The sequence below is a fragment of the Nipponia nippon genome, unplaced genomic scaffold (genome assembly GCF_047370975.1).
Source record: "Nipponia nippon isolate SJK-2023a ecotype South Korea unplaced genomic scaffold, ASM4737097v1 scaffold_12, whole genome shotgun sequence".
NCBI classification, from domain to species: Eukaryota; Metazoa; Chordata; class Aves; order Pelecaniformes; family Threskiornithidae; genus Nipponia; species Nipponia nippon.
Window position 1 is genome coordinate 8,343,839 of NW_028262313.1, and position 17,256 is coordinate 8,361,094.

The window sequence follows — 17,256 nt, forward strand, 5'->3', positions numbered from 1 at the left end:
AGGGCGTTGCTGTGCAAGGCCGTGACTCCTGCTGTGCTGCACCAGACATTGCAGGGTCCACTGCAAAATGCAAGCGATGGCTGCAATGGCTGTAGATCCCCAAGCTGTACAAAGACACCCCCACTTTGTCTCTGCAAGGAAGGGGCCCATGTAAAGGTTTTATCAAAGAGGCAGAATATAAAATCTGTGCAAACCAGGCACACTTGTGTTCACCTTCTCTATCAGCCATGATTGCTGGCAGCTGGGTCCCTGCCTGATGAGGGAGCTCAGCTTTGCGCGGGCGGTTCTATGTTCCCACTCCTGGGGCTGGAGGCACTGGGGGAGCGCTGATGGCGGTGTGATGAGGGGTGTGCAGTCTGAGCTGGTAGGTACAGTTATGCTGGAAATGCTTAGCGGGGGCTGTGTGGCCTTGGGGAATTTTGAATCAAAGGCAAGGTAAGTTTTTGAAATGCCATCTGTGTTTGCAAGAAACACTGGTGTTTGCAGGGAGGGAGGAACTGCTGAGATGCCTCCTGCTTGTGGGGGTTTTGAGGGGAAGTTTCATGGTTAGAGCTCCAGTTGGACCTGTTGATGAGTTGGGTTCAGGTGATGAATTGCACAAAGTGCTTTACTGGGACAGGGCTCATCTTGGAAAGCCCATGCAAAGATCCAGCATGCCCAGATCTGCTTCAGGGTCCAGGGGCTGTGCCTCGGTGCCATGTCCTCTTGGGGTGAACCTAACGCAGAGGGCACTGCCCGGGTGCTGAGCAGGCAGAGGTGATGGATGGGGCGTTGTCTGGGATGATTTGTCACTGTTTTAGAAGAAACAGAGGTGGTGACCTTGTAAGTGAGCAACAGCAGTAGCAGCTCCAGAGCAATGGAGCAGGTCTGTCCTCCACAAAATGCTCGTGTAAATGCTCATTTTCAGGCATAAGCACATGACTGACCTCAAGTGAGCTGCCGAACTGTATTTTTATTGCTGTAAAATGACGTGGAGTTTACTGACAAAAGCAGATTGGGCAGCTGGTGGGAATTTTTAATCACAGAGAAGATGCAGTGGTCACTGAATGTTAATCCACAACTGTTTACAGAATCGCATTGTTACTGCAGCACGGTGCTTTTCCTGTGCAGGGGTTAAAAACTGTATTTTAACACAATGTAATGATGTATGGTTATTAACTGACTTTAAAAGAGTGTCTATGAAAATTACAGCATTTAGGAGATATGCAGTAATTTTATTTATGTATATATAATGCAAATCTATATATTTTATATATAAATACATCTAGCTGTGTGGGATATGTCCTCCAGGAAACAAACGGGGCTGGTGATAGATTCGCCTAAAACTTTATGATGTGGTTTTCTGGCTTTCAAGGTATTGCTGATTTGTCTGTTTAACAAAACAAAAAATCCCAAAACAGTACTTCAGAGATGTGGTTTTAAGCTTTCATATTCAAATATCAAATGACTGTATTAGCATTCTCTTTCTTTTAGTGTTAATTAATCCGAAAGTAAAAGACAGGAAGGGCAGATAAGGCGTTGGGATGGGACTCGAGGGGGTGACACACCAGTTATGGCTGCCCGCGCTACCACAGCGGGTGTGTAAATGCGGGTAACAGCCGGTTTACTCCCACTCTTAGCGTGTAAAGTTTATGAGCTCATGGGCCATCTATTGCTTTATAACCTAGAACTGGGGCTTTTGGAAAGCAAAGAATTAAAGGTGAAGTAGGCCTTTTCCAAACCTGTAAGAACTTGCTTGCAGAAACAAGGTCACGGGAGCGCAGCACCCCAGATTTGGTCTGCAGGGGATTCCAGGCTTGCCGATTCTGCTTGGGATTGCTCACCCTGTGACCTCCTAAGATGCTCAGGTCTCAGCTAGATGAAATCAGCTTTCGCCCTTTAAAGCAATGTAAGCATGCAAACTGCTTGGAGAAGGTATGAGAGCTCAAGGGCTTGAAGATGCTTAATTGGTTTACGGAGCTAAACTCCTTAAAGGGCTTAAGCTGCTGTGAAAAGGGAAGCTGGTTTAAATCCCCAGTTCTCCTTGCTGGAAGGCTAAGCCCGAGTGCGCTATAGGGTGCCAGTTCTGGGCTTGGCTGCGACTCGGCTCCCGTGAAGCAGCCAGGCAGCCCTTTGGAGGGGGGGGGATTTCCTGGGGGGCACAGGAGCTGCTATGGTCAGGACATCTTGTTCACCACTTACTTTGGACTAGTGAAACAGTCTGAGAGGCTGCTGAAGGCAGCTGTAATTTGGGGAGGTCTGAGCGCTCTTTCACTTACACTAGGAACCAGAAAGCGAGAGACCCATGAGAAATGGAAACCAACAGGTCTGTTAACGCGCAGTGCCTTTGTTTCTACTTTGTTGCATTTTTTTTTTTATTGTCTGGTTTCTGCTTCAGCTACTGGCTCTCTTTATGTCTTTTGTGATTAAAATGCTCCCTATTTTCTCCTTAAGAGAAAATATAAAGTCTCTTCTATTTTTAATAAGGTAAGAGCTTCAGCTATTCAAGGTGGGCGCGCTAAGCCATTTTGTCCTTGGTTGTTAATTTTTGTGCCACTTCCTTGCACTGAACCCAAGTCTTCATTTCTGCTCTACACATTATTAGAAAGATGGTGGAGCTGCTGTTCCAGCATCCATCTCAGCAAAGCCGTATGTGAGGTAAAGCCCATTCCCTAGTCTGTCTTCTCTGCTTATGCAGCCATGATCCCGTCAGCCCTTTTGCCACAGAATTGCACCAAGACGTTCCCACAGATTTGCTCTGTTTGATAGAGTTTGCAAGTGCCTCTGGGATTCAGGGCGCTGGGCAGTGTCCAGGCTGTGCTGGGTGCAGCCAGGCCGGCATGGGAAGGAGGATCTGTGCCATAGCCCTTCCACCCCGCCGCGCGCAAGCTGGGCTTGCACATAACCTGCCACAAGATGAATATTGTTTAAATGGATTTAGGTTACTGAGCAATGCGTGCTGTGTAGTGCAGCCCTGTGCCACTTGCCACGCTGTCTCTCTGTGCCCTCTGAGCAACGATTAGTTGGTATTTGTTTCCAGGTTATCAATAAAAGCAGTGAATACACCCGGTCTCAGACCTGCGCAAACACGTTTCTTACCCACAAAACTCCCGTGGCTAAATATCAGTGAATGACTGGCAGATGTACAGAGACTTCCCGTTCTTCCCAAGCCACTAAACAACTTGTCAAATTTAATTTTTAAAATGTTTACAGTCTCAGCTGACAGCTGCACCGTGCAGCAGCAACATCAAGGCGAGTGCACCTACCCGCTGCTTTCCCAGATACGATGTGAAGTGCGGCGAGAGTGCTGGCAGACCCTCCCGAGAGCCCTGTTGCCTGTTACCAGACTGAGCGCGGTGTTACAGACATAATTGAAACTTGGCTGGAAGTTATATGCTGGTTATTAATATACAAAGATAGAGAATGTTTAGATAGGACTGGCAAGGATATACAGGAAAAGGCATAGACTTATTCATGAGTTAGTGTTGGAAGAGGACTCTGTTGCTCAAGGCTCAAATGAGTTTCCCCTTGCCTTTCCCATCCAGCAGCCACACACACACACACACAAAAAACCAAATTAGGCAACATCCCAAAGACGGGATACACTTCCCATGAGGAAAAGAGGAGGATTTAAAAGGTTTATGCGCTGGGGCATCGAAGCGTGTTTGAAATGGTCAAAGTTGACAAACTACCGAGATGAAAAGCAACTTGGAACTAAATAGAAATTGGAGTGAGAATAGAGGAGGCTTCCCTGAAGATGGTTAATAGGTCACAGGGGACCGGTTTTGTTCCAGAGGGCTGGATAGGGGCTCAGAAATTACAGTTCCTCTTTTGCCTTTTTTTCATCTCCTAAGAAAAGGAGAAGCAGGGGGCCTGGGAACTGCAGATATGTAACTGGGACTTGAGCAATGAGGTAGGCTTTTTTTGTAGCTAAAGACAAGGTTAAAATTGTGTAATTTTGTGAGGCACAGGTTAGGCTTGCAACATGACTGAAAAAAAAATCTGTTTAATTTACTGAGAATGTACCCAGACTGACACATGACATTGAAAACATTAAAAAGATAGGATAAAGTTGGGGTTTTTTTTAAAAGTTGCTTTTTAAGTATGTTGAAAGGTGTCCCCACTCTTAAAGTTGTTGAATTTTTTTTTTTTCTTTCCTTTGGGGAAGAGGGCAACAAAAAACCCAACAAACGCCCTGCCCCCAAAACCCTGTGCCTAAGACTTTTATCTGACAATTCCTCCAAACCAAGGGTGATTCAGATACCAGTTCCTGCTTAGCTAACCACCAAACTTTAGTGGTTTGGATAAAAGGGAACTGTGGTCTGAGTCATCCAAGGGTAGCATTTGGTTGGCAAAACCCAAACCATGCCTGCAAGATTTTCTAAAAGTCGAAAAACCTCTGCCTATCTGCCAGAAAAGTTACCACAACTTGTCTTGCTTTCACAAAAAAAGCGTATGCCATGTGATATTTTGACTGATAAATTTAATGCGGTAGCAATTAAACTATGCTATGTCAGTTTTCTTTGTATTTGGGGTTTTTTACTGAGAAATTTGCCTGTGAAGAGGCAGCAGCTATTTTTTCCCATAATTGCATCTGTTTCAGAGAGCAGACAGATGTTGGGCTGAAATTCATTATGGTATTCATAAACCCCATCGGGATCTGATGACCTAGTAACATATAGCTACTGTTCCTCGCAAAGCGTTTAAAATGGTTGCCGCTTTGAATGAAGAAGTAACTTTGCAGAAGATGGGAGGAAAGGGAAAAACTTATAGCTAGGCAGATGGCTGCACAACAGTAATATGCAATAGTAATATAAAATGTATGAGTTCAATTTATTTCAATAAATCATCTTGCTCTTAATTTTGCGAAATTGCCAGCCAGCCTTCGTGCACTGGTATTACTGTGGCATGCAGATACCGTGGTGGTATTCAGACACTAGGCATACAGTCAAAGTGAGATACCCGGTGATGTAGGAAAAACTCTCATGGGGAGACAATGTAATAGAAATAGTTTTCACACCGGGAAACAGTTATCTGTATGATTCCTGTATTACTGCAAATATCACAATTGAGGATTCAACTGGCGCTGGAACTGAGAGTCGAAAAGCCAGAAGTGCAGAATATCATCATTCCAGAAAATACAACTCTTGTCCCTGAAAGCGTTTGTGTGCTGTTGTCAGGAATAGCCGGGACGTGTGCTGGGCTGACGGGAAACGGGAAGCTTCCAGCAGCAGCGTTCTTACTTGAGAAACGCCGAAGTGCTGTGCTGGAACAATGCTGTGAAGTCCTGGGTCACCAGTGAAGGAGGGTTATCGGTCCTGCGAGGAGAGGGTTCCTCGTGCTCTCTATGTGCAGTGTCCAGGGACACGCTTTCCTCGGGCAGGTTTGTTGGTGTGCAATTGCAAAAAAAAAAAAAAAAAAAAAAAATTCTGCTACAGTCCCAGTGGGCGGCATTCGGACTAATGCAAGTTTTGTGGGAGACCTGTGTTTTAAGTTTTACCCTGGGAAATGAGATGGACATCCTGGCTGTGATTACAGTAGTGAGAGGCACTTTTTCCAGCTTGCCTGTCTGCTCAGGAATCCTTTGGGAAGGAAGCTGTTTGGTCTCATTTTGGATATCCTGTGGAACTGAACTAGCACGGCTGCCAGGAACCAAAAAAAGTTATTTAATTTTTAAAGGGCTGAAAACTACTGTATGTGCTACTGAGTATTGTATAAGAAATTACTGTTTTGGTTTCTTTGTCCGGATTTCTTGTATTCCCAGTTTACGCAAGGTGGTAACCCTATCTCTCAATCCTAATGCAGCAGCCTCCGCAAAGTGCAAATCTGAAGAGAGATTTGGGTTTAAATATGACTTTCTGGCCCAGCCTTGATGTGTTTGGAATGAAGCGGAATTTTCTTTAGTTCAAATAGGAGAAAGCATGAGAAATATTTGGAGCCTCGTCCAACAATCCATGGCAAACAAAGACATCTTACTGTGATTTCCAAGCGCTGCAGGGATGGGTCACAGAAATCCTGAAGTTATGAAGTGGATGGGGTTGGGGGAGGGGTTGGGGGTTCATCTCTTTTAGCATCTTTTTAACTAAATCGGAATGTAAGTAGCTGGGTGTCCACGGCCTGAAACTTGCATCTTTCCTCTGCATCCAAAGAATTTTTGCAGTGGCTGGGCTAAGTTGTACGGGTATTTTCCAAGGTGGGACCTGATGAAAGTATTCTCTGCTTTTCTGTGTTCACCAAATAGGACTCATGGCATTGTGTGACTGCCACCAAGCTAGCGTGAAGACGTACCCGGGCTGTATACAATCCTAGACAGCTTTTTAATGTGTAATCTTGTTCCTGACAGTCTAGCAAAGCCACCCATGGTACTAAACTATGCTATAATTGGAAACGGAAGGGGACAACTTTAAAGTTAGTGGCTGGCCTAATAAATCAAGATGATTTTTTTTTTGTACTCCAGGACTTCATAAAAACTGTTAGTAACAATAAATCACTTCCAGAATGATGCTGTAAATGGTAATGACTTCAAGCGGCAGCCAACAGACCCTACTCATGGGGTGAATGTTGGGCTTAATACGATGCTGGCCGTTGCCACTCATTGACTCTCCTGTAATCAGCATTTAACAGCTGGTAATCTTCTGGTTCTGGTGTAACCAAATGAGGACAAAATCGTTTCTGAAAGCATTAGGCAAAACAATTGGCCTGCCTTTTCGAGCAACCCAGGGAGAGATTCTGGAAGTGGAGGGTGAAGTCTGTAGTTACAAGCAGATTTCATGGGCTCTTGTGTCACTTGGCTGCCTCTCAGCTAAAGGTTGTGCCCTAAAGAAACATTAAAGAGATGTCTAAAAATCTCTAGTTCCTATAAAAAACAAAACTCATGGGGAATTTTGTAAAGGATCCTTATTCTGTGGGAAAGGTGCTGATGTCTGAGCACTAGAGACTGGGTCAATCCGATCAGGCACCTCTGGCACTGGCAGAATGGAGTTTCCATACAGAAGGTAAGAAAACTTCCAGCAAAATAAATCTCTTGGGTAACGTTTTGGTGCCAAGAAAGCTGGTGTTTCCAGGGATCCTATCGGACTGGAGCAAGTGCTGGGGAGCCGTTGCAGAGAGGAGTCCTGGGGAAGGCCAGCTCGCTGGGATCGGGCTCTGGCTCTCTGCCATGGAGCTGGGAGCAGGGGGGCCAAGAAGCTCGAAGGGGAGGTTTTGCCTCCTACCTCTATAGCAGAGAGCCTAACTTGAGCTTTGGGGGTTCTGAGCTCCCTGTTGTAGAGCTGGGATTTGGATCCTGAAACTGCTGGGAAGCACATGCAGAGAGCTGGCCCTGGAGTCACGGACGTGGCACGAGCTGCTGAGCCTGGCCGCTCCCGCGGCCGCAGAAGCGGCAGGGATGGCCCTGCCCTGGGCAGCATCTGGGGGATTATTTCAAGGAGAAGATCCTCTGTGTCTGAGTTTTTCTGAATGGTAATTTCTCTGAATGTACAGTTCTGAAAAGAGTCAGTTTGTCCAATTCAGACTGAAACCACATTTTAAGAAGCTGTTTATTTCCTGCAGACTGGAAATCCTGTGCTCTGATGACTTATCTTTTTGCTTTTTTCTCTGCCAGCTTCACACCTGTAGCTGAGACCCCAGCATAAACAAAGCTAAAGGAAACAAGCCAGCATGTCAATTCCAGCCTCGACTTTAAACACTCCCTTCCTTTGCTGAGTGTCACATCTGGCAGGGGCGATTACTCTTAGTGGTACTATTAGAGACCCAAATCTGAGCCGGGGGGTGGGATGCAGACAGCGGAGCTCAGGACTGGCCCCATGTTTCTGGGGTACAATGGCATTTCCTTTGCTGAAACAAAGGAAGTTCTTCCCCCTTCGTGCTTGCACTTCCCTTTTAATACAAAACATCCTTGCATGCACATAGACATTTGAAAGGTTTTTATGTTCAGGTCTGTGGTGGCTGAATTTGTCTGCAGGGGTTTGATGACGGCTGTTGGAGAGGAAAGCCGTACTGATAGCATTTAATTGTCTTTTGTGTTTGTTGTGTCTTGTGTTTTTTTTTTTTTTTTAAATTGAATTTATTCTTTAGGGATCCTGTTCACTTTTTATTATTGATAAGATGAATGTGGGTTTCTAGTTTATGAACAGTCAGGTTGCACTAAGGCATTGAATTTCCTGACTCCTGGGCGTTCTTCAGAGTTACGCAGAAGGGCACGGTGGGACAGCCCGCTTGCAAGGCAGCGACAGCACAAGCACCCCGTCTGCACCGTGCTTTGGGGAGGGCTGGGGCAGAAGCAGGGCACGGGGCTGCAAGGGTCGCTTGGAGCCCAGTTTCTGTTGCTGCAGAACCAGTCATCAGGCTGGTGATGAAGAGCTCGGGGCTGGTAAATCTGATTCTACTCTGAAAAGTAGCCTTGTCCTGGTGGTGGTTTCACCCTCAACAGGTGAATGACAGACAATGAAAGGTGGCGATAAATGCATGTAGCAAAGAGATACTGAAAGATGCCTGCAGAAATACTACAAGCTGTATTATACTTCTAAAAACAGATTTCCATATCATTTTGGGGTAGAGCTTTCTGTCAAGTGGAAGTTAATCCTCAGGTTGGAGCACTCGCCAGAGGCGAGCAAGGCAGGTAGGATTAATTTTGGCAAAGAATCTAAGAGATGGAGCAAGAGCGAGGGCGTTTGGTAGACCACAGCCAGGAGTTTCACACCAGTTCTCACCAGGGAAGCAGGAAGGAAGTGGAAAGTGGCAGGAGACAAAGGACGGCCCGAAGGTTAGAGAAGAGATAAAGAGGGATTGTGAGAAATAACACAAGCAAAAAGGCTAATGATGGATTTATGTAAGGCAGGAAGGCGATAATGGGGAGCAAAACTGTTGCTTAGCTTTGTCAAAGGGGACGTGAGGGCCAGGATTTTCCAAACGCTGCCCAGGGGAGAGCGGGGGGCTGGGCTGTCCCACGTGCGCATTCCTGCCTGTCGTGCATAGCTGCATTATACACGGTTAGTTCTTCAACAAACTTATGCTTTAATGCAGCAGTCGGCCTCGAATCTGTTAGCGGCACATCAATATGTTGGCCTACAGATGGATGGAGAGCAAACAGCCAGGGTGGCTGTAGTTAACATGCCCAGTGTGGGCTGTTTTAAAAGAGCACTTTGAAGTTGAATGATGCATCAGCGTTTCTTTCAAGGAAATTGCCAAATGCTTGTATTACAACACTGCCACTACGCTGCTGGCGTTGTGTCCGCCGTGGTGTGCTAAGAGGCACCAAAGATGCTTTGACCACTTCAACTTGATTTCACGCCTGTGGTTGTGAAAATACTGATTCAGAATTTCATCCCCTTTGCTTGCTGTCTGTGAAGGGACGATGTCCTGTCCCTGAGCATTGTTCAGGAATATTTAAGGACTTTATCTCAGTAGTGTGCGTTTCCACTGTATTTTTTGTCTGTAAGTATGGGGCCTAAAATATCCACAAGTCCTTCCACCCCCCTACAATACAGTTGTACACTGTGTTCTTTCTGTGGCCCTAATTACAGGGCGAAAGAGACTGTAATGGGCAGCAGAGTTTATAGTAATGTGCCACCGTCCGAAGCACGCTGCAGTGCCTTGGGACAGGCTCGCCAAGGGGCTGCCATCCCGCTCCGCAGCACGAGGGACTCGCCGCTGCCGGCTGCCCCGCGTGGGACCGTGGGGCTGGGTCCCCCCGGGTCCGAGGCTGCCCCGACAGCGCCGAGCTCCGTGCTGCGAGCAGCGTGGCTCTCGCCTCTGTGGGCTCGTTATTTGCAGCGCTCCTCGCCTTAGGGAAAGGGTCCGCAAGTGTTTGTGTGTATTCTTTTTTTTTTAATGTAGTTTGTTGGGTTTTTGAGGTGAGGTTTGGTGTTTTTTGTTGGGCTTTTTTTTTTGGTTGTGGTGGGGTTTTCCTTGGTTTTGTTTGGGTTTTTTGGATTTGTTGGTTGGTTGGGGGTTTTTTTTGGTTTGGGTTGGGTTTTTTTTTTTTCTTCTCTATGGCCGGTGTAATCCCCTGCAGCCCCGTGGCCCAGCCTGCGCCGCCTGTGCGCCCCTGGGAGCGCGGGGGTCGCCGCTTCTCCCCCTCTCCCCGCCGCCGCCTTCAGCGCGGGGGTCCCCGCCGCCCCCCCCCCCCCCGGCCGCGCTTTGGGGCAGCTGCCCGACCCCTCCCTGCCTGCGCGGCCCCCCCACGCGTGGGGGCTGGCGTGGCGGCCGCCCCCGCCCGCGGCAGGTGGCCCCGACCCCCGCCGCCACCTCACGTCACTTCCTCGCAAACTTTTCCCGAGGAACCGTCTCCGCCGAAGTTACCGGCGGCGGCCGCCCGGCCCGGGGGCTGCCTCCGCGCCCGCCGAGCGGGGAGGGCTTTCCGGCCGGCCGGGCATGCCCGCCTTCCTCCTGCGCTCGCCGGGGCACGGCCGGGCCGCCCGCCGGACCGTTAGCTCGGGGCGGCGGGGCCGGCGCTGAGGGCTCGGCGGAGCGCCATGGCCCGGGACTGCGCCGCCCGCAGCCTGGACGGCATCGACCTGGCGGCCCTGCGGGTAAGGAGCGGCGGGGGGCGGGGGGGGTCCCGCCCGGGGCGGCGGCGGTGGGGCCCCTCCACCGTCCCGCGGGCGGTGGCACCCCACTGGGCCCGGGGCTGCTCCTCGCCTCTGCAGCCTCGCCGCTGGCGTGTGCGGGCTTCACCCGCTTTTCTTTCTTTCTTTTTTTTTTTTTAATTTCTTCTTCCCCTTTATCTGAGGGGTTTTCGCTCCGGAGAGAGGCGCCGGCGCTGCAGGGAGCCCGTGCGGTGGCCGTGGGACAGCCGTGACAGCGGCCGTGGGACAGCGGCCGCGGAGAGCGGGGCGATGCGATGCGTGCGGGCGTGAGAGGGGCGCGGGCGTTCACACCGCGGCTGCGGGGCGAGGGCTCCGCCGGTGCCGTCGGGTGCGAAGTCGCTGGGGCCGGGGGAGCTGGGCAGCTCGCCACCAGCTCGCAGCTCGCCACCAGCTCGCAGCTCGCCCTGCCCCGTTGCCTGCGGGCGGGAGAGGTCGCGTTCCCGTGGCTGGCGAGACCCTCCCACGGGAGCCCCGCTCGGCCCGGCCAGGAGTGTTTCACCGGGGAGGTTGGTTCCCCTCCCAAGATAATAAATAATTGCTGCTGACATTCCTGGGGGTGATGTGAATGCTGTGAGGCTGTGGAGAGAAAACAAATGAGAAATGAGGATTTTCTGGAAGAAAATACGTGCGTGGGGTTTTAGCTTTGTGGTTTTTTGTTGAGGTTTTGGCTTTTTTTTTTAAAGCTAAAAAAAAGTCAGCATTCACCTAGTTTGCTATGAATGTTTATCATTATGCTCTTGTGATTTTAGGTTTTTAACATAGTCCAAACTTCGGCCGCATTAAAAGCCACACTGTTAGTGTTTCACATCCACAGACGGTTAACAGGGCTGTGTGCGATGCCCCTTAGTTCCACCTCGCTTTTTTACTTAGAAGCTGACAGCCCATCAACCCAGTCCAGCTGCGGCAGTTTTTTTTCTGGGGCGCTCTCCACAGAAGAAGAGGGAAGAGTTCACTTGTGGCAAAAAGCAGTCAGCCCCAGACAGTGAAACCAAAGCAAGCTACTTTCTAAAAATATCAGGACAAAAAAAGAGGGCTGGGAGAAGCCTTTGCAATAATCACGTGGCGAGGAGGGTGTTCCAGGCCAGCGGCGGAAAGAAGAAAGGCAGCAGAGACAGTAACGTTTGTGAGGATGGCACAAGGCTCCGGGCAAGGCAGGCAGAAGTTTAACCTGGCTCTGCTGAGGGGGAGTGAGGCAAAACACTGGAAGTTCCTCTTTAGAGGTTCAGCAGATGAATCTTATCTCCTTAAATAAATGATAAGAAACCAGTGTAAGTTCAAAAAAAGAGTAGCGCTGCAAACCAGACAGCAGGCTTTGGGTCAAAACCATCCCATGCAGAAACCTCCCTCCCAGCGGCTGTAAGCACGGCAAGCTTCAGCCTTGGCAGGGGAAGAGACGAACGTGTCCTTTCCGAGGAAACCTTTTCAGCACGTCAGCAGCCTTAGTTTGGGGTTTGTGCTTAGTGGGAAGTGGAAGGTGGGTGAGGCTGGGCTGTAGGAATTCTGTGAAGATGGGTGCTTGACCTTTGCCTTGTCTTAGGTGTTCCTGGGGCCGGTGGGAGCTGGCCGGCGCTGCGCTCCTACCAACCTGGCCGCGGTCAGGAGGTCCAGCGGGGAGGCCCAACTGTGATTGGGGTTGTCTTCAAACTGCGCGAGCTGGCCTTGCTCCCCTCCAAATGGGTGCTTGCCAGGGCTTTCCCCTTTTCCTGGAAAGAGGTGGTTTGGGCCGTAGTTTCCAAGTGTTGTGGGAGGATCTCACTGGGGCGCTTCTGCCCTGGGTTCATCGTGGCAGTGAGGTGGTTAAAAAGCTGCTGATCTCGGCATTACGTGCAGAGGTGCAGAGGCCCTGTAGAAGAACTTGAGCTTCAGACACCTGTGTCTTGTTTAGTTGCAGAGATTGTGAAAAAGTGCATTTTGGTTGGGCTCCTGCTGCGTTCCTTGTTTTTCATTCTGCCTTGCAAAGGAGATTGATGTGGCCTGGGTGCCTCTGGGTCAGCAGTCTTGCTCTTGCCTTTTGAGTACTCTGCAGATGACTTGCAGGAAAGCAAGAAGGCCACCATATGGTACAGTGCATTACAGTAATTAACCTTAAAGTGATGAATGTTCAGGCCAGGACTGTGGCGTCTGTCAAAGTGAACCTAGCAGTTTGGCAGGGGCTGGCTGGTGAAGGGTTAGATGGGCCGTGGGGCTTAAACGGTAGCCGAGAGGAAGCACTACATCAAAGATGATACCTAACTCCAAGATAATTAAGAAGTTGGGCCAGTGTGAAGAATGCCAGCGAACGATGCAGTGCCAATATCCGAGCAAACAAGGGCAATCCAAGGACCAAAGTCAGAGCCCAGATTAATATACTTTATGACTCTTAACAAGGCTGGGTTCACTATGGTGTCCTGATTAAAAGAAGAGAGATGGCCAGGTATTTTGGCTGCACTCAGCTGCGGAGGCTTGAGATGTTAATGCTCAGTTGGCTAGCAAAGACGGGGTAGGATTTTTGCTATATTAAAGTTAATGCTAACATTTATTTAGATAATTGTTCGGATTTTTCCTAGGGTGTCTGAAACCTTTACAAGCAGGTTATTAGGATGCTAAATCAGAATGAGATCGATTGGAGGGAGAGAGAGAAGGTGATTTTTAGGCGCGTTAAATTACTATATTTGCATAATAAATAAGCTTGGAGAAGAAGAGTGAGGACAGAGCATGCATTTAAGAGAGAGGGACGGCTGCAAACTCTGAGTTGAAAATGCAGTTTAGGTTCCTCTAGGTTTCTGCGCACTATGAACACCTCTTAATTCAGCAGTGCTACTTTCTGCAGAAGAGGTGTGGAAATGGGCTGCTGCTCGTGCTTCCCACGGAGGAGCGCAGTAGAGACTGTGCACAGGGGCCCTTGTCTGGAAGAGTTCCCCAAAGAGCCGCCGTGCGTTTTACTGCACGGAGCGTGTGCACCCCAAGGAACGGCTCCGGGGGAAGGTGGGACACGAGGCAGAGGTTTGTAGCACCCACCTGTTGCTTTAGCAGCGGCAATGGATTATTGCTAACTTCAGCTCTGCCGAAGCAAAGCGTACAGCTCGTTTATATCCAAGACTAGCAGAAGTGAAAAATGAGGAAATGAGAAGAAAGCAAAGCACTTTACAAGGATCCCGATGTTGCAAGCATTCTTATGCCTGTATTGAGCTCCATACACGAGCGGTCCCATTGATTTCCTTCTGTGTGAGGGCTTTTGGAATTGGGGTTGAAGTCTAGAAGACCATGCCTTACTACCTTGTCTTAGAAATACAAGATGGAAAAGAAATGACACAGACTGGCTTGTGCATGAGTCAAAAGTCAGTGATTTGATCTGGTTTATGCATGGTTAATTAGTTATTTAAAAAAAAAAAAAAAGTCTTGTGAGGTTGACAATGCAGGAAGTATAAGATTAAAACTCATTTAACTTAAAGGCAAAACCAAATTAACTCATTAGTACTTTCAGGTGTGGAGTTCTGTGCTGTGTTGCTCTGACAGTGAAAGCTATTGCTGTTTATCATGACAGTTGTGCCAGTAAAAGCAGAATCTGCTCAGAAAAAAGCCTGTATGTTTCCACTGAGATTTTGCCTAAGTAAACATTTCCATATCCGATATGAATAAAGCATTATTTGTATTAAAAGAATAACATACAAATGGAGTGGAGAAGTAGCTTGATACCTTAAAAAAAGGATGTTTTGCAACCAGGGTCATAGAAATTGTACTTCTGAGATAATGTTTTTCTGTATCGCATCCCTCAGCAGTACCAATAGGCATCATCTGACATGACAGATTGCTGAAACAGATGTGGTAAAACTGACACATGGAGTTAATAATATTTAATATAAATCTCTCAATGATATCATCCCAAGAAATGAGCTGACTGAAAAATGGCTCAGCCAGAAACCAAGAAACTGGTCTCTTGAGTTCTTAATGTTTTCATATAAATCTCTCAAGTGAGCTTTAACTGAAGCAACAGATTCTTAATGTGCTCGGTCATGCAGGAGCAAACATTTCCTTGCCCATGCCTTGCAACAAGATGGTCTTCCTAGATCTGAAAGGCTGCAGCATCTCATTATTGGAGAAGGACATCTGCAGTGGTTGGTTTTAGAGCAGCTGGGGTTAAACCAGTAGGGCAAAAGTTGGCTCAGGTGGTATAGTACACTGACCACCCGACACATGAATCTTTTGTGTAAATTAACAGCAATCTAGCTTGGGTTCAAAGCCAAGACTTCAATACATCCATCAAATTTGCCTTGTTATGGTTGTAAAACAGGACAATCGAACATTCTCAACCTGTAGTGTTAAGATTGCCTGGGATGATACATTTCCCTTTTGTAAGGTAATTGGGCTCAGGTGCTTTGTATAGTATTTTTTCAATTCTACTATTTAGGTTTGTTCCTTTGTTACATTGCTAGTGTTAAGTGTTTCATAGCAGAAGACAGCAGCTCAGCCTCGAGGCTAGCTCAGTGCTTTAAGGCTCAGGAAGCCTGGAGTTTATTCCTTATTCTACTGCTAAGCCGAATCTGTTGAATTCTTGTATTCTTCACACATCTCCATTTATTTGTTATATCTGCCGTATTGCTGTGCTACAAATCTTCACCGAGTTGTTTTGTGTATAGAGGTTTGAGCAACTTCACTGAAAACTTCAATATTAATGTATTTCTTATACTGTTATTTGGCTATTTCCCCTTTAGTGTGTAATACAGATCATTAGGAGGTGTGCCACAGACGTTTTCATTTTGGTTGTGTACAGTTATGCTCTGCTATGAAGTGGTGGCTTTGCTGCAAATGATGTTATTTCTTCTGCTTTTTGCAGGACCCTGCGGGAATATTTGAACTGGTGCAGGTTGTTGGCAATGGGACATATGGACAAGTCTATAAGGTTTGGATGCCTCTTTAATTTACGATGCTGTTCTTGATAAAGCTGTTTTTCCTAAAGCAGAAATGAGCACCATTTAAGAAGGTGGACGATATTGTTCCAGAAATAGCCTGTTTTATCTTGCTGTCTTTTCTGTGTAATGCAAAATGGTGTCACCGGTGAAAAGTGTTCTTTCACTGCAAAGCCTTTCCTAAGAATGATCTAAGAAGGGAACACAGACGTGATAAAATAGGGAACCGAGTCGGTGTTGTTCTCATTTGGAGAAAGAGGACAGAGGAAGGACCAGGCTGTGCCTCTGAACCCTTGGAGGTACCTCAGAAGGATAATGGCACTGGGGGAAGCTGTCTGGTCTTGCTTCTCCCTCGGGTCCCGCTGCCGACAAGCCACTGCATGCCGCGTCTTTGTATCGGTCCAGGCTCTTTCTGCATTGATCCCCTACTGCAGGAAGAATGCAGAAGGGGGACCTGATGTAGAAAAGCAGGAGGGCTGGTTGTCTTTCTCCGATCGCAGTTCGTTGAATGTATGTTACGTTTTGGTGTCCGTCCTCTGGTGGCAGATCTGCTGTGGTCGCATTTCGGTTTCCCTTCGAAGCTAGAGATACTCTTTCAAAGATTCTGGAAAATCCTCTACAGAAGCAGTTCTGGGGAGTTTCTGGTTTCCCATACTACATTTTTAAAATTTATTTTTATATCAGAAGCAGGATCTTTCTCATGTAACTCTTTGTTGCTGTGATTAAGTCTGTGTTGTTTCTGAGATTGTCATTCAGATACTGAGGTCAGTACTACTAAATTAAAAATAGAGGCTCAGGCGTTCACATGGACAGATTAGAAGCCCGGAGACATTCAGGGGTGCTGTTTTCAGTGTAATCACAGAGTTTTCTACCTGTGAAAAGATCCTAAAGCTCCCAAATGGCCTCTGAAATAGCTGCCTTTCTTTTCACGCCTGGATTTATTTTATATTGGGAGAGAAAAAATTTAAATCTAGTCATCTTTTAGGGATGTTGGGAGTGAATCAGCTGCTTAATCATGGCAGAAATGGGAAAGAGCCACATAGTTTGCTTCTCTGCTGCAAAAGAAAATGTGTGCTATCGTGTGGTTCACTAGAACGTTAGTTGCCAAAATGTGTAAGAAATATTAACAATGACAATTAAAAATTGTACCCAAAGGCTGCTCTCCGCTGAGCACGCAGGAGACCAGGGTCTGACAGCTCTGGATAATGGGTGATTTGAATCTCAGCTCATTCTGCACTTGGACTAGCTGCAACTTCTAAGCAAGGCACTGAGAGACAGGGTCTTGCAAGGCTGAGGGCAAGCTTTGTGCACATGCATCACGCGATGGAGAGATGATGGACTGTGTGTAACCCTGGCTCTGTGCGAGCACACCCATAACAAAGGCTTTGTTCATATAAATACATACGACCACTGAATATAGGGTGTTTTGCCAAGGCTTGTTTAGGGGATGGAGCTGCTCTTTGTGGGAGGATGACAGTGAACCATGCAGCTGAAGAAGACAAATGATGACAGCTAGGGTGGACAGATACAAAGTGTGTGCTCCAAACTGCAGGCGGTCAGCGTGGTCTCCCTTGTGAACGGTTTTCACACAGTCCAAAGCTCCAGTGTGTTTGGTAATACCTCTGCAGAAGATGCTGAGCACCAACTGAACGTACTCAGGTGGTATCCCCCTTGTGCTGGCCTTGCAACCAGAGCAAATGTTGGTTTTCTCTGAAGGAGGGCAGCTGCAATGGAACAACTGCTTCTGAAGTGACTATGAAAAGTTAGGCTATGGTATTCACTTCTTTCTTTTTTTTTTTTTT

General features: G+C 47.6%; 1 protein-coding gene across 7 annotated transcripts in view; it reads left to right on the forward strand.

The window, feature by feature from the left end:
* Nucleotides 1-256: 256 nt before the first annotated feature.
* Nucleotides 257-17,256, forward strand: part of NRK (Nik related kinase) — a 119,148-nt gene continuing 102,148 nt past the window's right edge. For 2 of the 7 annotated variants that reach the window (XM_087748644.1, XM_087748639.1), the window contains exons 1-2: nt 257-364; nt 15,382-15,447. In XM_087748644.1, coding sequence (XP_087604770.1) covers nt 257-364; nt 15,382-15,447 — 174 coding nt within the window. Of the gene's footprint in view, nt 365-10,264; nt 10,512-15,381; nt 15,448-17,256 lie in introns of those variants that run through there. The other 5 variants (XM_087748640.1, XM_087748641.1, XM_087748638.1 and 2 more) reach the window with 4 other exon arrangements.